This window comes from Pimephales promelas, chromosome 25, assembly GCF_988280905.1.
Source record: "Pimephales promelas chromosome 25, fPimPro1.hap1.1, whole genome shotgun sequence".
Classification (NCBI taxonomy): Eukaryota; Metazoa; Chordata; class Actinopteri; order Cypriniformes; family Leuciscidae; genus Pimephales; species Pimephales promelas.
The window spans coordinates 13307533-13331574 of record NC_142793.1 but is presented as its reverse complement, the minus strand read 5'-3'; the positions used below and the strand labels follow the sequence as shown (position 1 = coordinate 13331574).

Below are 24042 nucleotides of genomic sequence, written 5' to 3'. Positions count from 1 at the left end.
ATATTATCTGGTTTTCCATGACTGGAAATATTCTAATGATATAAAACACAAGTCAACCACTGTTCGATAAGGCAGTTAGCACTGGCTAAAGTTGCCTCATCCCAAAGAAAGTTTCTTTTTTTCATTCGCCTCATTCCCTTATTATGCGTGGATGAGCGTGTCCTTGATAAATCCTTAATTTAATTAATGGATAATCAAAACTTAAACAGCCTATTAATGAGCTATTAGGGGTATGATTGGGTTTTGCATTTCTGAGGATGTAGAACAAAATGGTGAATCTGGCTGGCATCCTGGAGCAGAGCAACAGTTTTCAGAAACATTTAACTGGTTTCTTGACTTTTATCACCTGGGAGACACTGTTGGTGCCCCACAAAACCCTTTTTTTTCTCGTTCTCACGCACCTGTCTCATATTGCGGGGGAAGGAACGGGGTTGCCCTCTTTATCTCTCCTGCAATCTCTCAGGTTTTTCTAACTGAAAGAGTTGAGGTTGTGACAGCGGGAACCCCACCTGGCAAACAGGAGCACTCACCTGGTACTGTAGGCCAGTCGAACCCTGCCTGGAAAAGGTCTCGCAGACACACAAACACACACATACGCACATCAGAAATCTTTTTAGACAAGGTCTGAGCGCAACTGAAACAAATCTTGAACAGATCCAAAGCTGCAGGCATGGCTTGAGCCGAGATAGTGCTGCCGTCGCAGTCGTCTCCACATGCTCGTTTTCATTGCTTAGCAACAAGGCCAAGTCATAGAAACTGCTTTAAGCTGATTTCACAAATCAAGGAACAAAAAGTAAGACAAAGTGTGCAATAAAACACTTATTTTCCAGTGTCAGACAGTGCATAAAAACATCTATTTGATTACATATTGTTCAAGACCGAAGCAGAGGCATGGGCGTTTATAGGCTTTAAAGGGAAATTATTAACTCGGCCTCTTTGTTTAATGCTGATATTTTTCTGTGGAACAAAATAGAAGTTTTATTCCATAACAAAAAGGCCAATTCACTGACACTGCACCGACAGACGCCAACCAATGCAGACGGTCAGTAGCCTACGTCACTTTAGACATCCCATGAGACGACAAACGCCATGACAACATGTTTAAACTGAGAAAATTGGCGACAGGGGTAACACTGATCTGATCCGATAAAGTGTCTCTTGCCGTCTGTCCGTGCAGGTTGAATTAGCCTAAAGGGTTAGTTACTTAAACATTATTTATTTGCCAGTCTATTAATCTCGATCTCACGTTAATGAGAGCACCACAACACATGCGTTCTGTGTTAACGCGAGAGTAGACGTTGATGCGCAAAGCACTTACGTCGCTATATAAAATTGAGGTTAAACCACTGGAGTTTCATGGATTACTTTTATGATGTATGTATATCTGTTTGAGGCTTGAGAATGATACTGTAGTTGCGTAGAAATCAACAGAAAGCTGATTTCATCAAAAAGATCTTTATTTGTGTTCTGAAAATGTATTTAGTTTATTTAATAGGGACCATGCATAGGCTATTCATGAACATTGTTGTATGATAATACACCATGTAAATATGCCAGAATTAGTAAAAAGATACTACCTTTCATCAAATAAAATGAATGTCTAACATGTCTTGGAATGACTTCAGGATGAGTAGGCTAATTAATGACAGAACATTCATTTTTGGGTGAACTATCCCTTTAAGACAACCAATATGGCACCTGGGCTGCTAACTGGAGAACAGTAACATCAAATGTGTTTGATTCTCATTTGTTTTGTGACCAAAAACATCATTATGTCAAACCTGCAACATATTTGAACCAAGAATAAGTTTCATGGATGAATTGCTTTGAGGGCGTATAATCGCAAATAAATCACATAAGTATGACTTCAGAGGACTTTTAGGGTGTTTCACAGAATAAAAATAGCATCTTATAGGTTTGGAACTTATGAGGATGAGCAAATAATAATTAATTTCGACTAATAAGGTGAAGGTGTGTAAACCTATTAAAGTGTATGCTGAGAATAAAGCCTGCATGTAGTTGATTTTGCAACCATAAACACATCCATAACAGTTTAAAAATGCTTCACTGTCGGCTATATATTTTGACAATCATATTATCTTTTAAAATCAGTTAAGCTCTTGGCAGTGCTCTGAAAAGGTCTTGATGTCTACCAATTACTTACCATGACAGAAGCAGACATTAAAAATGCATGGCGGACACTTAACTATGCACACTTTAGGTCTAGTCTAGTCCACTAACTGCATAAACAGATGCCTTCTAAGTGATATCTTAACAGTCACAGAGCCTCATAAGTGAATGATGTCCAGCGCTCTACAAGTTTGCCTTTCATGCAAGTCAATTCACTCGGCGGCCATCTTTGAAATGCCACTTGGGTAGCTATTTCAGTCATGCAAGTGCAGCTCCTCTCTTTGAATGGAGAAACATCAAATTCTCCAAGCTTATCATACAATTTCATTTCCATATTAGCTCTTTTGTTTAGAAGGCAGGACTTATTCCTCTACATTACATGTTACACTTTCTCCCATGCGTCCGAGAGCTAAAGGGATGGATGCAAGGTAGGAAGGCATCATGGCACGTTCGAATCAAATGTTAGTTTCACTTCCGGTCTCCTGAGATTCAACGACTGTTCTTTTGAAGGCAGCATAGATGTATCCTTTGCTGCCTTTGATATCCCACAATCCTGTGCTTTCCATTCTATGAAAGGAAAGATGTTGACTGAAAGTTGCGGTTGGTGGTCAGTTTGTGTGTAAGTTGTGTAAATGTAAATTTTGGCCAACATTTTCCGCTTTTAACATCATTTCTAAGAAATTACTATTACACTAATTAAATGTTTACTCACCAAAGCTGTTTTGCTGTTGATCATCAAACCTTTACACTGCCTCAGAAGTCTGTCCAAATCAGTTTTATGAGGTAGCCTGCAGTCGAGCACGAGCTCTGCCTGAAAAGTCACTGCCTGATAAAGCAGCGAGGGAACGAGTCGGCTGCCTAGTTTTCAGACGCAGCCCTGGAAATATGAGTGAGCTTTATTTGATGTTAGCATGTTGCTAAGCTAACAGAGCAACACTCTAATAAGCACAATTACCAAAATTTTGGGGTAAAACAAGTTTTACTATTTGTCAATGCTCATTATCATAAAAAAAAATGATGTTATGTAATATAGCCTAACATTTCTAACATATTTTAGAGAGGCTGCACTTAAAAATAAATATTTTAAAGCTGGTTATTTTTTCAATTAATTATTACGTATTATTATAGACCATTTTGCAAGATGTAAACAACACTGGTCCAGAAACACTTCCTGTTTCAGTTTGTAGCTGTTTTATTTATTTCACATGTAAAGAAAACATCTTAAAGATGTTCGTTTAACTTTTTGATTCAGTTTTATATGTTCTGTTAGTTGTATTTTATCCCAGCTTTTATGTAGTGTTAAAAAACTGAAACAGGAAGTGCTTCTGGACCAGTGTTGTTTACATCTTGTGAAATGGTCTATAGCCTGAGTAATATGTAATATATTCTGTGCGCACACACACACACACACACACACACACACACACACACACACACACACACACACACACACACACACACTTATATATATATATATATATATATATATATATATACACATAGATACACACACAAACACCTACAGTATATAATTGTGAGATTTCCTGTATATACTGTATACATACAGTATCTCACAAAAGTGAGTACACCCCTCACATTTCAGCAAACATTTTAGTATATCTCCTCAAGGGACAATACTATAGAAATGAAACTGGATATATTTTAGTCATTGTGCTGCTTGTATAGCAGCATGCAGGCAACAAAAGTGAGTACACCTTGAACAAGTGTTGAAGGGTACTATTGTTTTGTCCGTTTAGATACATTGGGTAACAGAGTGCAAAGAAATTTGAACGTAGGGGAAATGAAGGTGAGGTTGTGAAAATGAGGAAACATGCTGGGAAACAGCAGGACAATTATTTTACAGTACGTACGGACATTGTCTGAAATGTCTAAATAAACGATCAAGTCAAGAAAAAAAGGGGAACAGATTCTTTTCACAGACGTGTGGGCTTTCATTCACGTTATTTGTACGGAGAAAAGAAAGAAAGTCCCTGAGTGTTTTGTTCAAGTGAATAAAACGCAGTTAGAAAGAACGAGCAATTAATTACTTTTCCAAGTACATCAGAAAAAGTGTTACACCACAGGTCGCCTAATTTGAGCTGAGTCAGAAAAGGAAAGCGTCTGAGCCTAGCTAGTTTAAAATAATAACAATAATAATCATAATGACTATACAATAAATACACATCATATGGTCTGTTAATGGTCTGGTAAGTGCTTTTAAAGTCAAAATGCACTATTTACTTTTTAAAAACATACTCCTGGTTTTATGAAGGATTCATCCTCAGAGCAATGTAGTCACTTTATGGAAGAAAAAATGGGCTGTTTCATAGTTTCAAGTTGGTACTGGACATATAATTGCAGCTGATATAATAGTTTACTGAGGATACCGCAACAGCTGATCCATCTTCCTTCTAGTTCTTTGGCGAAATGAAAACATTTCTGATCGCCTCAACAAGGACTTTACGCAAAATCAGAGCTGTTAGAAGAATTTCAGCCGTTCTGTTCCTGGATCACGTATTTGTGAGACAGCACAACGTTATCGTAATCAAAGTCCTCATCCAGATGGAAAGGAACAACCTCCTCACTTTCATCCTAGAATAAACATTTTACAGGTTAATTAAGAATTTTACAGAGTCTCAGTGAAATGCAACAGAAAATTGCATCTCAGTGTCTGAGTTACTGCCTGAGCTTGACAGCTCTCAGAGAGACGTGTGTACCTGATTTTCAGCGGCACTGGGAGCGTGTGTCCTCTGGTCTGTGAAAGTCGAGGAGATCTCCAGCAGTGTGTGGTGACAGAGCGATGAAGAGGAGACAGCTATCAGATCTTCTTCAATCTCACCTGGTAGTGCACATGTACCTGACAACACACAACAAGACACGCATGAATATTCAGTTTCTTTTACCCAAAGCCATCCATCAGCAGTCATTTACAATCAGGTTTTTCTGTTGTGGAGAAACTTCTGTCATTATTTACTCTCATGTTGTTCGAAAATCTTCATTCTTTCTTCCCGGGGAACACAAAAGAGGATATTTTGAAGAATGTCTGTGCTGCTGGCAATTACCATGTAATGAAGTGGATGATGACTGATATATTGTCAAGCTCCAATAAAGAAAAACAATACGTCACTGTACTGTATTATATTATGAGTCTTTTAAGGCCATTTGGTACATTTTTGAGGAAATTTATTCTATATTATTTGCTAAATATCATCCCCTATCTTTTCACAAAAACATAAAATAAACCCTGAGACTTTTTGTGTAGACACAAGAAACTTTGATGTTAATGGTTTATTGTGTGCACATGACATTTTGAGGGGAAAATTATTTCATTTTAGAGGTTTCTTGTGCATTTCTTTTTTTACACAAAGTAAATTTACATATGCATAGGGGAAGATTTTTTTTATTTTGACAAGATTTTATTAAATCTAATAAATTTTTTTATTTATTTGACAAAAATAAATTAAATGTCGTAAAAATGTTTTTCGCACACATCAAAGTTTCTTTTTCTTTATAATATACTCAGAAAAACTTGAGGTATCTTGTGTGCACAAGAAAGTCTGATATTGAAATTTTAAAAAGGTCTCATTTTTAAAAAGGGAAGATTTTTCGGTAACACTTTACTATACGGGTGCACTAATAAGCATTAATCCATGCTTAACTAATGCACAGATAATACTGAATTAATGTGTAACTAATGATTATTTTAGCTATTCATTAATGATTACCACATTAGGAACTAATTAAGAGTCTGTAGGGTTAATGTATTAGTTCATACATAAATTGTTATTAATAAAATATGTAATTGTGGACTAATTCCATGATAACTCATTTTTTAACTAATAGTGTTAATTTAATATGTTAATTACCAGAATGAGCCAAAGTCTTGTATTTCAACTTTCAGATAATATGACAGTTACACTAAAATGCATTAATACATGATTAATTACTTTATTGTTAGTGCAAATTCATGTGCAAATTACTAAATGACTAGTTAAAAATGATGTGTCCCAACAAGTAAAGTCATAGCATAATGATACCTTTGCTAATCATTAGCTAATGATTAATTAAAGCTGACAACTGGAAGTTGAAGTGCATAGCTTTGACTCATTGTGGTAATTAACACATTAATTTACACTATTAGTTAATAAAATATGTTATAAAGGAATTAATACACAATGACACATTGAATTAATATCAATTCATGTATTACTTAATCTATTAATCATATAGACTCTTTATTAGTTGCTGTTGCAATGATCATTAATTAATGGTTTAGTTCTTCATTAGTTATACATTAACTCATGATTATCTGTGCTTTAGTTAAGTATGAATTAATGCATATTAGTGCACCCGTGTTGTAAAGTGTTACTGATTTTTTTTTTTTTTTTAGACAAGGAGATTTTAAGAAAATAAATTAAATTTGGTAAACATGTTTTTGCACACATCAAAGTTTCTTGTGCAAATTTAAAAGTTAAAAAAAACATTTAAAATATACGCAAATATATACGAAATGTTCATGTCAGAAGTAATTTGTTCTCACATGAAAGTCTGAAATATAAATTTTGAAAAAACTATTGGGGAAGAATTTTTATTTTGAGATGTACAAAATAATTTAAGTTTTTAAAAAAAAAAAAATTATGTTCTACAGAAAAATAAAGTGTTAAGAGTCTGGGACAATATCAGGAGGAGTACATTTAGATTGAACTTCCACTTTATGTTAAAAAGGAAGGATTAATGTGTTTACAAGCTGTTTTTGTCCTGCATATCTGGATTTTTGCAGTAGCTTCTGTGTGAGTGAGAAAGACATAAGGCTTGGCAAGAGCTCGATTGATGCTGATGTTAATTAAACAGCTAATTACTGACACAGCGAAAGTCATAGTTTCAGCTGCTGGGTGAGGACCAGCCAGGCATCCGGGGTGTAGCTTGCATTTCTTCGTGTTTGTTTGAGCATATACAACACAACGTGTGTGTGTGTGTGTGTGTGTGTGTGTGTTTGTGAACTGCACACCTCTGAAACCCCAATCACCCATGGCTTTAAGAACAAGGTGGTCTAAAAAACAAGACCATTAACCAGCTCACTAAGGAAACAAAGAAAGAAGCTTCACGCAGCTAATGATTCTGAGGCTGTTGCTGTGATGCCAAGCCGTGAACCTCCCTGACCGGTGTTCTGTCGATCTGTCCTACCTTGTCAGATTTTCCTACCGTAGCGCAAAATTATAGCCATATCATCCTACCTCGTCGTAAAATCCTACTGAGCGTTTCTGCTTCGCGTCTGTGACTAAGTTACATAAAATATTTCTGTGTAACTTTGCCGAATTTTCTTATTAGGCCATGTTACGGTGATTTTACAGTGCAAAGTAACGTTACCTCTTCAGATTGTCCTATGAAATAAACGATAGGATGATTTTACGTTGCAAAATACCTCATCAGATTGTGCTACCAGTATGAAATAAACGAGTAGTATGATTTTACAGTGCAAAATGTAAAATTCAGCGTGACAAAAATGACGTATTATTGATGTGCGCATGCGCAGTAAGCCTTGGTAGGACAATCTGACGGGTAGGATGGAATGTCAGAACACCGGCATGCAGAGGCGTGGTTCATTAAAACCATAGGTACCATGTAGCTCTTTTTGAGCTTTGATCCACTTTGACCAGAACCTCCTTCCCCTCAAACCATTTTAAGATTCATCTGGATTGGCAAGCGTGTCACTGACTGAACCCTGAAGTAAAGAACTTTATTACTGTTTACCTGCACTGTACGTTTCAGAGTTCACGTCAAGGTTATTATAGTTTTTAATTTTGCAGTTAGGTTTAGATACTTTTAATGGAAAATAATTTTTTTTTTTTTTTTTTGTGTGCATTATATTGATTCACATTTCATCCCTTGTAACGTCACAAATTGTTCTTGTTACATATAAATTTGGCATTATTACATGCAAGTAACCCTAAACCAAACCCGAACACAAAGTAATTACATGTAGTTAATTAATTAGCCTGTAACAAGGCACCTTAAAATGACAATGACAATGTTTTTGACCAAATCCATTTGAGTGAATGGTTCAATGATTCTCCATAAAGATGTCACTTGTTTTGTTCCTGAATGAAACAGGATGTTTAAACAAATCAATGTGGTTGACTGAATGATTCAATGATTCACTTATAAAGACAGTCACTTGTTTTGATCCTGAAAGTAACAGCATTTTTGAAAACTCTATTTGGTTGACTGAACGATTTAATGACGTCACTTGTTTTGTTCCTGAATAAATCAGCAGCTTTAAACAAAATGATTCAGTCAGTGTATTCATGATTCAAATGGCATTAAAGGTCATCAATTAAACTGTGAAACTGAAATAATTTTCTCAGTAAAAGCCTGTTCACACCGGGACGAATTTCGCGCGGGTTATTCGCCGACGTTTAACGCCTTGTGACTAAACAATGACGCGAAAAACGCCGCGCGTAAAAAACGCTTCTGGTTCGTTTTTTTGGTTTGACGCACCGCGCCAAAAACGATTCGACCAATGAGATTGGCGCTTTTGCTCACGTGTTTGGAGCTTCTGAAGTTACAGTAAAACACAACTTGGGGGCGCTCAAACACAAAACGGTCTTGCCGAGCACACATATGCAACGGCGAAGAAGATCTACGCCAAGTAGCGTCGCCATCTAGAGGAGGCAAGATGAATGTAGAGCCGCTGTTCTCGTTGGTGATAGAACATAAAGAACTATAATGACAAACACGACAGGGACTACAAACATCTTGATAAAAGAGAGCTGTTGTGGTTTTGTATTGCAGAGCAAATTGGCGCCATCTAATGTCAGGGAATGAATTTGCATGTTCACTCGGCTCATCGTCAGCGAAAATCGCTTGGGTGTTAACACAAAAAACGCGTTGAAAATCGATGACGATGACTTTTATACATCATTCAATCACAATTTTTTCACCAATTCCCATTTGTATTTTTATTTTGGTTACCAATTTTTCTTTTACTCTTAGTTCTTTCCTTTTCCATCATTTTAGTTCAGTTAGCAAACTCGCAGCAATAAAATGGCTGGAAAGTAGGGTAACACATTACTTGAAGGGGTGTGCATAAGACTAACATGACACCTTCACAACCATGACATGACATATGTTATGTATATGAAGGTAGTTTTATGCATGTTTATGACAACTGTCATTAAGTGTCATTTGCTCAATTATGACATTGTTTGAGATGTCTTTATGACACCTTGACATAAACCAATACATCATAACCTGTCAGTGTCTTTGTCATGACAACTTGACATTACTAAGACAACACAACCTGTCATAAACATGACATAGCAGATTAATTATCAAACTAAAGAAACCACCTAGCTTTATGGGTTACCATTACATTAAACTGTCAGGTGGTTGGTATTGACATTGGCTGTCATGAAGCCATTATAACATTTTAATGACAAATTCAATTAGTACCTCTGTGTGTAAATATTCATGACACAGTTATAATGGCCTCAATGTCAAAGCCAACCACATGGCAGTTTAACTTAATTTAATGTCAAGTTGTCATGACAAAGACATTGACAGGTTATGATGTATTGGTTTATCTCAAGACATCTTAAACAATGTCATATTTGCATTAAAAATGCCATTATTGAGCGAAAGACACTTAATGACAGTTGTCATAAACATGCATAAACCCTATTTCATATTCATGACATATGTCAAGGTGTCATGCCAGTCTTATGCACACCCCTTCAAGTAAAGTGTTACCGAAAGGATTAATCTTAATTTTCAGCGACAAAATTAATATTTAAAAAAAAAATCTTATTTTACAGTCAAATTTTACAAAGCTCTGGCCGTTTATGCAGAACTCCAAACGCCCACTACAACCAACGGTACAGCGACCTGCCAACTTCCAGCAAATGCTTTTTTTTTTTTTCAAAGCCAAGCAAGCAAGGGCATGATTATTCATGCTAATTAAGGTGAAGTTCAGCATGCATCTTTTTGTTATTCAGTGAATAAGACTCTCATTATAAACACGCCACCTAATGACTTTTACATACAGCCTGTCTGCGTTAACACTCTGATCACAGACAAGCTCAACAAAAACCACGGACGCCCTGCTCTGAAATGTAAGCCTCTCCAATCAAAAGAGGCTTTCTTTCATCCAACTATTTTATTTATTTTTGTATTAAACTGGTCATTGGAGTTTAAATGAGCCTCTCTGGCACTCAAGAAAAGAGCGACTCATTACAAGCCTGCACAGCGAGCGCTAAGCCTCGCCAGGCGAACGCTTGCCCCCGGCTCTAATGATGAGGGAGCGGTTTTGAATTTGCATGCATTGAATATGTGTAATAAATGGTAATATATTTAAATCAAGATGTATGACAGCTCTAATTACAAAACATAGCATGCACATGATATCCACTAAACCCTATTAAAGGTAAGGTGAGAACGTGCAGTCCTTACATATGCATATGAAAAGAATATTTATGCGAGGATGCCGCAGTTAAATACATCCATACAGGCGATACCAACATGTCGATGTATATTATGTGAATATTATGTGAATTTGTGATGGATCCAATTACACTTGAAGCTGTTGTGAAATATGCAAAAGATGACAAGAATTCACACCGATGTGCTTTACATAAGAAATAAAGTGTAAAAACGTAATTAAAGACTCCAAAATTAATGTGCATCTAGGCCACTGTGATCTAGCTAATCTAAACTGACTGTGTAAAGTGTCGTTTTTTTCGAGTAATAAACACCTGTAGCGTCAACATTCTCCTCTTCGTCTTCCGAATCTCCCAGATAATTATCAAACTGCCAAGGAAAGAAAAAAAAGACAAAATAGTAATTAAATATACATTTTTACAAACATATATTCTCTTTACACAGAAAAGTTAATTCAAAAAGTACTTAAATATACACTACCGGTCAAAAGTTTTAGATTTTAAATGAAGTCACTTCTGCTCACGAAGGCTGCAATTATTTGATGAAAAACAAATGACAAACAGTAATATTGTGAAATATTATGACAATTTAAAATTACTGTTTTATATTTTAATATATTTCAAAATGTAATTTGAAAGCTGAATTTTCAACATCATTACTATTGCTGATTACACATCAGTTTTCAGTGTCACATGATCCTTCAGAAATCATTCTAATTTGCTGATTTTATACTCAAAAAACATAAATTATTATTTTCAATGTTGAAAACAGCCGTGTACCATTTCCCCCCCAAAATTATATGATGAATAAAAAAGGTCAAAAGAACAGCATTCATTTAAAATATAATCTTTTCTAACATTATAAATGTCTTTACTGTAACTTTTGATCAATTTAACTAAAATTGACTTTTCTAAATTCTTTCCCCCAAAAATACAAAATAAATTCTTACTGACCCCAAACTTTTGAATGGTAGTGATTAATGTTACAAAAGCTTTCCATTTCCATTTCTGTTCTTTGAAATTTCTATTCATCAAAGAATCCTGAAATAAAAATGTAAAAAACTGTTTTCAACATGGATAATAATCATAAATGTTTCTTGAGCATCATATTATAATCATTTCTGTAGGATCATGTGACACTGAAGACTGGAATAATAATGCTGTATATTCAGCTTTGATCAAAGGAATAAATTAAACTTCACTATATAAGATTCACATAGAAAACCGCTGTTTTAAATTGTAATAATATTTCACAATATTACTGTTTTTTTTTTTTTTTTTTTTTTTTTATCAAATAATTGCAGCCTTGGTGAGCAGAAGAGACTTCTTTTAAAAACATAAAAAATCTTACAGATCTGAAACTTTTGACAGGAAGTGTAGTACTTTGACATTTACATATTGCTAAGCTAACATCACATTAATCTAATGCGCATACACATATAGGCCTAGCACACACATTAGGTAAAATAGTCTAGCAATTGCTTCCAATAAAGTTTGATAGTAGCGTGTTGCTAAGCTATGACAACAGTTCAGTGTTAGCAGGTTAGCCAATGTCAAAGCCAACCTCATGACAGTTTAACTTCATTTTATGTCAAGTTGTCATGACAAAGACACTGACAGGTTATGATGTTATGGTTTATATCAAGATGTCATAACAAAAACATCTTAAACAATGTCATATTTGCATTCAAACTGTCATTATTGAGCGAAAGACACTAAATGACAGTTGTCATAAACATGCATAAACCTTACTTCATATTCAAGACATATGTCATGTCATGGTTATGAAGGTGTCAGTCTTATGCACACCCCTTCAAGTAAAGTGTTACCAAAAAGGTGTTATCTTATCATAATCTAATGAGCTTATATACATACAAGTAAAATAGTTCATTATATTGTAAACACATCATACATCATATATAATTCTGGGATTGCTTTCTTTGTGGAAGATATATGCAATGCTGCCTTAGAATATATCCAAAAATAAGTGTTCTTCAAAGGCAGAATTATGTTGCTATCAACATTAAAATACAGTCTTGGGAAGTAGCTTTTTAGGTTTTGGTTTTGAATGTCCTGGCCGTTTACCTTCACAGGTCTGTCTGGAGCAGAGCTCGATGGGCCGCCCAGTCTTCCTCCAACACAACCGCCATCCAACAGCACCTATACAAGCACACAAACTCATAAACTCACTATCTCATTTCCTTTAATGATGCTCTGAAATGACAGCCGCTATGAGAATCGTTGTGATTACAATCAAAACGACATTATAATCAATACGGCTCTTTTTCTCTCCTTGTGGCGGAGAGCTAAACAATGCAGAGGCTTCTTTTTTTTTAGCATTGACTGGCCTGGGATGTTGGCTGATGTGCTTTGCGTTATTGACAGTAACTGGTGCTGTGGCTTGCCAGAGCCCCACTGAGATCAATACGCAAGCCAGGCGGGAGTCTTAAGCACCGTTCACACACACACACACACACACACACGCAGACAGACCGATAAGCAAAACACACATTGCAATGAAGCCATTCAATACACTGAGAGGAGAATTCCAAAAGCCTTGAGGAAAAAATACACCAAAAAGGAAGAAAAATGGCCAATGCTACATTGCTGTAATAATTTCTGAGTGAAATTAAACATGTTGATATGTGGCTGCTAGGTAGTTGCATTCAGAAGAAAAATGAGCATGCTTAACCAGTACAAAAATCACCACCATAACATATGGTGGCCAGAGCATTGCTATTGCTCAGAGGTTCTGATTGGATTTAAACATTTCTATGAGGTTGCTAGGCTGTAAAAATGTGAGTGGCGCTTCAGCATAGAAAAATCGCTAACACTTTACAATACGGGTGCACTAATAAGCATTAATCCATGCTTAACTAATGCACAGATAATACTGAATTAATGAGTAACTAATGATTATCTAAGCTATTCATTAATGATTACCACATTAGGAGCTAATTAAGAGTCTGTAGGGTTAATGTATTAGTTCATACATGAATTGTTATTAATTAAATATGTAATTGTGGATTAATTCCATAATAACTATTTTTTTTAACTAATAGTGTTAATTAATATGTTAATTACCAGAATGAGTCAAAGCCTTGTATTTGAACTTCCAGATAATATGACAGGTACACTAATATGCATTAATACATGATTAATTACTTCATTGTTAGTGCAAATTCATGTGCAAATTACTAAATGACTAGTTAATAATGATGTGCCCCAACAAGTAAAGTCATAACATAATGATAACTTTGCAAATCATTAGCTAATGATTAATTAAAGCAGACAACTGAAAGTTGAAGTGCATAGCTTTGACTCATTGTGGTAATTAACACCTTAATTTACACTATTAGTTAATAAAATATGTTATTGAGGAATTAATACACAATGACACATTGAATTAATATCAATTCATGTATTACTTAATCTATTAATCATATACTCTTTATTACTCCCTTTATATACTCCCATTATTAATCCCTCAGAGTTAAACAGTTGAGTTTTACCATAGTATGAAAGTCAATGAGACCAGATACTGTCCGTTTACTGATGTTCTTCTAAATATCAGAAAATCGGCTGAATGGATTCGAAAACGGTAAAATTCAACTGTTTAACTCTGGGAGAGTTGTAAAATTAACATATTTCCAAAAAAGTGGAGTATCCCTTTAAAGCAGGAGACTTCATTAATTTTTTTTTTAATTTGAAAAGAAGGAGAGGTCCGCCTGAACCTCTCCCAGTAAAGACTGACGTTTCGAGCGGTCTGAATCTATAAGGCGGTGACCTCTTCCTGATCAGCAGTCGGTGAGCAGCGATTCGCCTGTCCCATCCTTCGGTATACGCTCTCCTCCATCTCTGTCACTCCATCCTCTCTTTGTCGCTCTCGGCTGTTGTCCATCTCTCTGTCTCCGTGTCCTCTAGGAGCAGTCAAATGCGTATCCCTCACGTTCTCTGCAATAGGAAACGACAGTGAAGACCACAGGCGAAGGATTTACGGACGTATCCGAGGAAAGAAGATGTATGTGTCGTTCAGTATGCTCACCTGGGGTCAGGTGTGTGAAGGTGGACAGGAACTGCTCATACGTTTGCTCCGGGGAGTTGCAGAACTGCTCCAGAGCTTCAGTCATGGCTTGGTCATGGTTGTCCACAACTGAGCCATTAACTAACCCTGGCATCCTGTCAAACCTATCCACATTGAGAAGAGATACAGAATGAAACAGAGAAAGAAATATTAAAAGAGATGTTTGTTTACATCATGCAAACTTGAAGAAACCCAGAGAGCCAAGCCAAATGAAAAGGAAATATTGGTATAAAAACCTAAGAAAAAGAACGATGAAGGGATTCTGCTACGCTTCACTTTTTTACAGGTCACTTATCATGGGCGATATGCATTATAGCTGCATTAGCCCTGATTGGAATAAAATTATAATTTTGAAGTTCAGCTTAATTACAATCAATGACGGGTGGGGAGGGCGGCGGGCAGTGATTGCCGTGACATTAAAATATAATGAAGAATGGCGTGATAATCGTCAGAAACTACGAGCTGTCGCCGTGTCATTCATCACAAACACGCCCCAGGGAGAGCCTTCTTCAGGTGGCACAACATTAGCAGGGACAGAAACAGGTGCTACACTAGAGCCTAATTACTCTCCTCTATCAATAATACAGTGCAAGTCCTGGCCTCAGGCGTCAGCTGCACTGCTGGTCTCCTTCTCTCTTGGAATACATCCACACTATTTCTGTAATTTACAGTATATAGGGACAGCTTGTGCCAACGCAACTCCTCTTTTGCCGTTAAAAAAACTACAGTCAGGATTTAAGACGCGCAGTGAAAAATTAGCGCTGAAAAGGCAGACATTTGCATATGCATTTGTAGGAGATTCTCTTTACATGAATCTCTTTCTCTTTCAATTCACTGGTGTTTGCGCCATTGTTAACCTGCTAAAAAAAAGACGTCTTAAACCAGATGCTAACTGGTGGATTTCGTTGGTTATTATGGACCTGATCTGAGAGCATCTGTGTTCTTTGATTTGTACGTCGTCAGTAGATCACGCGCAGAACTTGTCGGAGTAGTTCACTTTTAAAAAAAACTTTTGCTGATAATTTACTCACCCCCATGTCATCCAAGATGTCCATGTCTTTCTTTCTTCAGTCGAAAAGAAATTAAGGTTTTTGATGAACACGTTCCAGGATTTTCTCCATATAATGGACTTCTATGGGAACCAAACGGTTCAAGGTCCAAATGAGAGTTTCAATGCAAACTGTTCAAAGGGCTTTAAACGATTTCAGACGATGAATAAGGGTCTTATCAAGCGAAACGATCGCTCATTTAAAAAAAAAAAATTTAAGTTTTATAAGCACAAATGCTCAACTTGCTCTGTTCTGTAATGCGCGTTCGTGACTCTCCAGTTCGAACTCACAAAATGAAAGAATCTTTTTCAGAGTCAATTCGTTCATTTCGTTCGTTGAATCAACCAAATGACACGAAAAAAGATTTGTTCATTTTGAAAAAACAGGAGTCACGAACACGCATCACAGAACAGAGCAAGGCGGTTTTTTTGTTTGTTTTTTGTTTCTGTTTTTTTTAAATGAGCGATCGTTTCGCTTGATAAGACCCTTATCCATCATCTGGAATCATTTAAAGCCCTTTGAACAGTTTGCAGTTTGCACTGAAACCATCTTTAGAACCTTGAAACGTTTGGTTCCCATTGAAGTCCATTATATGGAGAAAAATCCTGGAATGTTTTCATCAAAAACCTTAATTTCCTTTCGACTGAAGAAAGAAAGACATGGACATCTTGGATGACATGGAAGTTTTTTTTAAAGTGAACTACTCCTTTAAGTCAGAAAGGTAGCATTCGCAACAAACTGACATAAAACAGGTTTAAGTTGAAGTAGAGCTACTAAAACTGAAATAAATATAAATGAATGCTAGATTGAGCCATCTCCTGGAAATAAGTTTTTGCAGGGTTGGATGTCTAATATCAAATCATTGCATTCAGACCAAATTCAATGATTGGACGAACATTTTGTGGTCCTACGTCTTCCGCAGATGATATAAACATATAAATACATTTAGACCACTTAACTTAGTGAGTGCTATAACAAAAAACTAAAATTCTGGAACAAATCACCTACTCTGCTTTTAAGGATTTGAACAAATTGATTCTTTAAAATGAATCGGACACATGCTATATGCTATATTATAATCAATGAGGTAGTCTGAAAGTGATATCTTCGTTCATTATAATGCAATTGTAGTTTTGTTGTGTTTCAGTCTCCCTTCCGACTCTTTGTGACAGAGCTGGCAAACAACAGCATTTATTTGCCTGCGCTGTATGCAAATCCGCTACAGGACTCAATAGGTTTTTCTACAGCATCTGTAAATGTGAACACCGGCATGTAAGTGCACTTGAGCAGGAGAATAAAGCTCTCCTATGCGCTTGGAGACACCGGAGGAATTCTTAATGTGTGTGTTGCGCCTCAGGGGAGTCGCTCAGCCTTCTCTTCATGGCCCTGCTCTTCAGACACAGGTGCTCCGCTGTTTGTGTTTTTCTCTGTTCTTCCAGGCACTCGTGGTTACGGGTCTTTGTTTTTGCACTCTGGCACACACACACACATTTCTCGGCCTCCAAAACAAACACGCAACTGCACGAGGGCTCGCGCAAACGAGCACAGCCCCCTGAAACACAAAAACATTATGCTAATGAGACCAGCACAGCTGTTCCCTTCTTCTCGCTCTCTCTCTCTCTTTCTTTCTTTCAACACCAGTCGCCTAATTTCTTTCATTCCTTTAAAGAGCCGCCAAGCAGAAACAGTTAATGCAAATATAAGCCTGCGGGAAATAAGGAGTATTTTTACAAATCCGAGCTACCCCAACTGCCCAAATGTGATGTGTGACTCACGCATTCTGTATTTGGTGTAATGAGAGTGAATCATTCTGCTCCTCACTGAACCTGATTGCACACAGACCACTCAGATACATAGAGGAGACTATTTTAACAGCACATTACATAGAAGCGGGCAACACTGTCACAGATGCAATTATGAAGAGTGTGATTTTGGTGTCGAATGCATGCGGGTCATAAAAGAACCCGGCACAGGAAAATCTGTGTAACGTGACGCAGTCTCCGCTTATAAAAGATATATGGACACTTTTCAATTCGAGTGCACTAATATGCATTAATTCATGCTTAACTAATGCACAGATAATCTCATGTTCATGTATGACTCATGAGGAACTAAACCACTCATTAATGATTTCTGCATCAGCAACTAATAAAGAGTCTATTGATAGATTAACCCTCTAAGACCGACGAGAGCACCGACACTCCGGTTTGTGTGTGACTAAACAAATGGCTAGCTCAATCATTGATGTAACATGTCCAGATCAAGCTTCCAACATGCTTATGTTGCGTTGTTTTCACCCTCTAATGAGTCTGCGTAATATGCGTTTACAAAAAAACCCCACAAAAATGCATTGCACGTCTTTGCACACATGTTCTGTAGATCTGCAATTGATATTTACGTCTTCCGATGGCTCATAGAGTGCCGAAGTTACGAGTCACGAGGTCACTCTGTAGGCCAAAACATACTGTAGAAGTGAGTTAGCACTTTAGCACTACTACCGGTTCCCTCGCTCTAAAGTCTATGGGATTTTTGAATGGGTTTTTGCTAAACCGCCTGAAATAAGGTCTGTGGTGAACAAAGCCTCTAAATATTTTAACGTTTTGATCTATGACAACGAACACACAGTTTTAATCTGCTTGTGGTTTTTTAAACTTTATATAGGCTTCAAAATTTATACAATTTGGATTAACTTGTAAAGATTATCTTGATAGACAAAAGGTGTAAGGCTCACAATTCTTTGTTGAACACAGATCTTGTTTTTTTTTGCGATTTTCCAAAAGTCTATGGGGAAAATGTATAGCTTTTCGATCGAGGGAACCCATGCGCCGCTAGCCGAGTTGCCCAAAGTGACATCACTTCGGCACTCTATTGACGGATCGCGTTCTGTCAAGGGGGTAATCCATCGACCGGAAGTTGAAGCCTCGCGGAAACTTCCATCTTGTAGCAGAACTTCACTTGCGTTAGCATTCCCATTGACTCCCATTCATTTTGGTGTCACTTTGACAGCGAATAACTTTGCATCTGATGCGTTTGAAGACCCCATTTGTCCTTAATTTATTTCGAAAGAAACACAACAATGTATAAAATGCTCCATTACCTTGTAGCTTACGTTATGGCCCCGTAGAAGCAGTTTTAGTGAAAGTAGGCTAACAATTGTATCATACCCACGCGACTCTCTGTCGCACAGTTGAGAGATTACCGTATGGACAGGAGAAGAGGCTCACGTGCAATCGGGGAAACGTGGAGGCAAAATGACAAAATAATTAATCAGAATACCTAGCAAAATTGTCTCCTTCTCCTAGCTCATGGACAGCACATATTCACACTCTCCGCCTCTGCATGTTTCAGAAGGGAATGATTCAGATTTCTCATGCCACAGCCACTAGAAGACAGACGGGTTGCTCTCGTCACAACTACGCAGTCAAGCTCTGTTTGAGTCGGTTTGAGTCTGCGCGTCAGGGACGGAAGTGCTAAAAAAATCGCCTAAAACGGGCTTCAATCGTCTCAATGGAGTTCCAATGGAGTTACAATACTGTCTATGCGTTCTGTGCACTACCAGCGTGTGTCGCATGTTGTGACGTCAAAAGCTGCGTCATTTGACCATGCGTTTGACTCCCATGTGCTATATGTTCCTTCTTATCATTATTGTCTTTTTGCTTCATTCTATCATTTCTTTCTCGTTTACACACTCGCAAATGGGTGATTCTTTAACTATGGTACTTTTCTTGTCCCTGGATGAATGTGTTTGAAGGATGGGTAAGTTAGGCAGCACACAAATATCAGCACACCAGAATCTGAAGTACTGCAGCTACACCGTGATTAAACTGAACGTGAACATTATCGCGTCACGCCACAAGAGCTGCTGTCTACACTGGACGTCACCATTGCAAGTCCATTTGTCCTTTGGAAATCGTAACAGAAGCAGAGCAACAGCTTGTAGTACATCAGAAATAGAATGCGGCATCAGTTTTCTGTGGGGGTTGTTTTGTTGTGTTGTGTGGCGTCGCACCACATCCAGTGTAGTATCACTTATTATAATGGGTTGTCTTTGTCCGATCTAGACAGTGTTATGAAATAGCAGTGCCTGGCCGCATGTTCTCAGTGTTCTGCCTTTAAATCCTTGACCTCAAGATTAACCTGACATTTTCCTGCACCATGAACAACATCGTACTGGATGTGGCAGTTCATCTGGCACACAGTGGAATTCCGGGTGTAGAAGGCTAGAGATTGAAATCCATGGCTTAGTGTGGAATGATGTCAAAACCAAAATGACAAATTACTTAATTTTTTTGTTACCTCAACAAGTACAGTCATAACATTATGATACTTTTGTAAATCATTTGCTAATGATTAATTAATGCAGATGACTGGAAGTTGAAATACATGGCTTCTTCGACCCATTCCGGTTATTAACACATTAATTCTATGCTATTATACGTTATTAAGAAATTAACATATTATGACATATTTAATTAATAACAATTCATATATTACATTGGGTTTGTCCATATTTGCCCCAAAGTTAGGTTAAAACTACCCAGCAGTTAGAGTGTAATTAATTGTACAATTTAATTAGATTTTTGAGTTATTTGATTTACATGTGAGTTATAACTTAACAATGTTTTGATTTATTGTTAAATATGGTGAGTTATAAGGGAGCAAAATGTATACAAATTGTTAATATTATTATTAGTAGGCCTATAACAAGTCTAAATTAGTAGACTATATAACTATAGTCAGTCACGCTCGAGTGCCGCCATGGTAAGTGTACATTTTATAAGATGAAATCTGGGAGATCCATACTTACGCAACTCAGCTGATTTGCAAACTGCCAAGTGAATTATCATCAACTGAACTGTAAAACACAAACATAAAGTCCATATTAATACACAAGCCAATAATACACTGAGTTCGGGCTTGTTTTCATTCAAACTTGTGCGAGTTGCATTCAAACACCTGTTGTTAGCAGCAGTTACAGGCAGTTAACCTCAAGATGAGCCAGTCAACCTTCACAAACACAGAACCTCTGCCACTGTCACTAAACCATTTGCTTTAATATTTCAAATAAAAGTTAGCAGCACCAAACAGCTCCCAGATTTCGGAGTGCATTGACCAGGAGGTAAGAAATATACATATTATTAGGATGACTATTGTTAAGACTAGAGTAGAGATATGGAATATTTAGAATGTGGTATTCCGTGCCATAGAGTGACGTTAACGTTAGAATTATCTAACGTTAAATAATAAGCACGTAGGTTAATGGCGGGTTTTTTATAATATAATTATTAAAGTGTATGTCGTGATGTAAAAGATTGTTATCTTCAACTTGTTGTAGTGTAACGTTAGCTATCACTAACGTTTACAGCCAGCGCTTGCTTAACGTAATTCTCTAATTTGATTAGCCAACCTAAAGCCATTAAAACGAATCTAAAAAGTGTAATAAGGAAAAACGCTGCTAACTGTTAGAAGACAGAACGAGAAAAGGAGAGAGGAAAGCTTATAAAAAATATCTCAGACGTACCGTTTAAATGTAGAACTAGAGCCGCCAGTTTCGCATTGGATCCTGGGTAATGTAGTCCTTTAATCACAAGCTTAACGCGATTATCTAAGAAAAACGGGGATAAGAAAAACTACAACTTGTTTCCTGTGGGAATGTTTCTGTTATTATGGAAACAGGGAAAGGGTTATATGGTTCCGCATTTTTTTCATAGGTACTTTGAATTTAAAAAAAAAAGTTAATTTCATACTACTCTTACTAAAAGGAGGAGTTTTATGCTGGTATGCTATTCAGAATTCATATTTACGATCTGTGCAATTGACCTGAATTTTATTATGTAATATTTTATTTAGCAATAAAAATAATGCTGTTGTTTTTTATTATATTTTACAGAGCTCACTGCAAAATGATGTCATTAGAGCCAATAACTGCTGTGAACTATGCTGGCCTCGTGCAACCAGGCTTCTCTTTGCTAGAGCTAGAAGGTGATGTTTACCTCTTTGGTCAAAAGGGCTGGCCGAAACGCTCATGTCCAACTGGTGTGTTTGGTGTCCGTATAAAAAACGGAGAACTTAAGCTGCGAGCCATTTCGTTTTCAAACAACTCCTGTTATCTCCCTCCCCTCCGATGTCCGGCGGTAGCTCATTTTGAGCCTCGTGATGGCAGCCCTGAAAGTTACCTCATTCATGGTGGCCGAACTCCTAACAACGAACTGTCTTCAAGTCTCTACATGTTGAGTGTAGACAGTAGAGGATCTAATCGTAAAGTCACATTGCAATGTCAAGAAAAAGAGCTGGTTGGAGACGTCCCTAGCGCTCGATACGGCCACACGCTCAGCGTGATCCATAGCCGAGGGAAGACCGCCTGTGTTCTGTTTGGCGGCAGGTCCTATATGCCCCCCACCGAAAGGACCACAGAGAACTGGAACAGTGTGGTGGACTGTCCACCTCAAGTCTTTCTTATTGACCTAGAGTTTGGTTGCAGTTCAGCCCACACCCTTCCTGAGCTCACAGATGGCCAGTCATTTCACGTAGCTCTAGCGAGAGAGGACTGCGTCTACTTTCTGGGCGGTCACATCCTCAGCTCTGATTGCCGCCCACCTCGCTTGATCCGCCTACGTGTGGAGCTTCTCCTAGGAAGCCCTGTCATCACCTGTAATGTTCTTCAAGAAGGTCTCTCCATCACTAGTGCCATAACCTCTCCCGTTGGCTATCATGAGTACATTATTTTAGGCGGGTACCAGTCTGAGACTCAAAAGCGCATGGAGTGCACCTACATTGGCCTGGATGATGTCGGAGTCCACATGGAGCCACGCGAACCTCCCCAGTGGACCAGTGAAATAAGCCACAGCCGTACTTGGTTTGGTGGCAACCTGGGTAAAGGACGTGCCTTGTTTGCAGTCCCATCAGAAGGAAGCCCAACCCCACCAGAAGCCTACCATTTCTACCAGGTAAACTTCCAGGTGGAACAAAATGGAGAAGCATCGACTCAGGGATGCAGCCAGGAGTCCACTGACTTTGAGGACTCTGCACCTTTGGAAGACTCTGAGGAGCTCTACTTTGGCCGAGAGCCTCACGAGCTGGAGGACAGCAGCGATGGAGAGGGCGCCACCTACAATGAGGAAGATGAGGAGGATGAATCTCAGACAGGCTATTGGATCAAGTGCTGTCTCTCCTGTCAGGTGGACCCCAACACCTGGGAGCCCTACTACTCTACTGAGCTCACCCGACCTGCCATGATCTACTGCTCCAGGGGTGAAGGTGGACATTGGGTCCACGCCCAGTGCATGGAGCTCCCTGAAAACCTTTTGCTTCGCCTCTCTCAAGGCAATAGCAAGTATTTCTGCCTGGATCACGCAGGCCTGCCCAAGCAGGAGATGACTCCACCACGCCAGATTTTGCCATTGAAGAGAGTCCCAATGAAGATGACCCATCGCAAGGCTCCAGTCTCACTGAAAATGACCCCAGCAAAGAAGAGTTTTCTGCGAAGACTTTTTGACTGAATTGTTATTGTTCTGTTATATATCAAGTTTACTTTGTTGATAATTTTAAGAATATTAATTGATTTTTGTAATAACAAAAATTGGAGTGTATTTTTCATACTGATAAAAACTACAGAAATGAATGGTTAAATCAATGAAAATGCTTATGGCAGTATTAAATGCTTTTTTTTAACAAATCTTGTTTATTATTTCTAAGCTGATTGTAAATGTGGGGGAAAATTGTAAAGTATGATTTTCTGCTTTAATAAAGATAATTATAGAGGACCTCATGTTATGCTTATAATTATAATATATGCACATATTATGCAAACACATTAGATAAGTCAATAACATTTGTGTGTGTGTGTGTGTGTGTGTGTGTGTGTGTGTGTGTGTGTATAAAAATATATACACACATTTAAGAACATATATATATATATATATATATATATATATATATATACATAATACATGTTCTTGACTTATTTAATGTGTTTGTGTATATATTTATATTCACATTCAAGAACATACACACACACATATATATATATATACACACACATATTTAAGAACATATATATATATACATTGACTTATTTAATGTGTTTGTGTATATATTTATATTCACATTCAAGAACACACACACACACACATATATATATATATATATATATATATATATATATATATATATATATATATGGTAACACTTTACACTTTACAATAAGGTTCATTAGTTAACATTAGTTAATGTATTAACTAACATGAACTGACCATGAGCAATACATTTGTTACAGTATTTGTTAATCTTCGTTGATGTTAGTTAATAAAAATAAAGCTGTTCATTGTTTGTTCATGTTAGTTCA

General features: G+C 37.3%; 2 protein-coding genes across 5 annotated transcripts; one reads left to right on the top strand and one right to left on the bottom strand.

The window, feature by feature from the left end:
- Positions 1-3634: 3634 nt before the first annotated feature.
- On the bottom strand, positions 3635-21283 carry iftap (intraflagellar transport associated protein). Of its 4 annotated transcripts, XM_039657017.2 has the most exons (9): positions 20655-20803; positions 20506-20553; positions 17038-17250; positions 14611-14753; positions 14353-14519; positions 12651-12725; positions 10881-10935; positions 4848-4987; positions 3635-4722 (listed from the first exon to the last, which is right to left on the bottom strand). In XM_039657017.2, the coding sequence occupies exons 4-9, from the start codon at positions 14741-14743 to the stop codon at positions 4621-4623; spliced, it is 672 nt and encodes a 223-aa protein (XP_039512951.2). In that variant the 5' UTR covers positions 14744-14753; positions 17038-17250; positions 20506-20553; positions 20655-20803; the 3' UTR covers positions 3635-4620. The 4 variants fall into 4 exon arrangements, with proteins under 4 accessions (XP_039512951.2, XP_039512950.2, XP_039512949.2 ...); XM_039657016.2 differs by lacking the exons at positions 17038-17250; positions 20655-20803 and adding an exon at positions 21220-21283; XM_039657015.2 differs by lacking the exon at positions 17038-17250.
- Positions 20694-23461, top strand: rag2 (recombination activating gene 2). The gene is made up of 2 exons (XM_039657014.2): positions 20694-20817; positions 21589-23461. The coding sequence occupies exon 2, from the start codon at positions 21602-21604 to the stop codon at positions 23195-23197; it is 1596 nt and encodes a 531-aa protein (XP_039512948.2). The 5' UTR covers positions 20694-20817; positions 21589-21601; the 3' UTR covers positions 23198-23461.
- The last annotated feature ends 581 nt before the right edge of the window (positions 23462-24042 follow it).

Coding starts and splice junctions, on each gene's coding strand:
- iftap (XM_039657016.2), bottom strand. CDS start 14,743: ATGCCAGGGTTAGTTAATGGCTCAGTTGTGGACAACCATGACCAAGCC. Junction 14,520..14,610: donor CTTCACACACCTGACCCCAG/GTGAGCATACTG, acceptor TTCCTATTGCAG/AGAACGTGAGGGATACGCAT. Junction 4,723..4,847: donor CCAGTGCCGCTGAAAATCAG/GTACACACGTCT, acceptor TGTTTATTCTAG/GATGAAAGTGAGGAGGTTGT.
- rag2 (XM_039657014.2), top strand. CDS start 21,602: ATGATGTCATTAGAGCCAATAACTGCTGTGAACTATGCTGGCCTCGTG.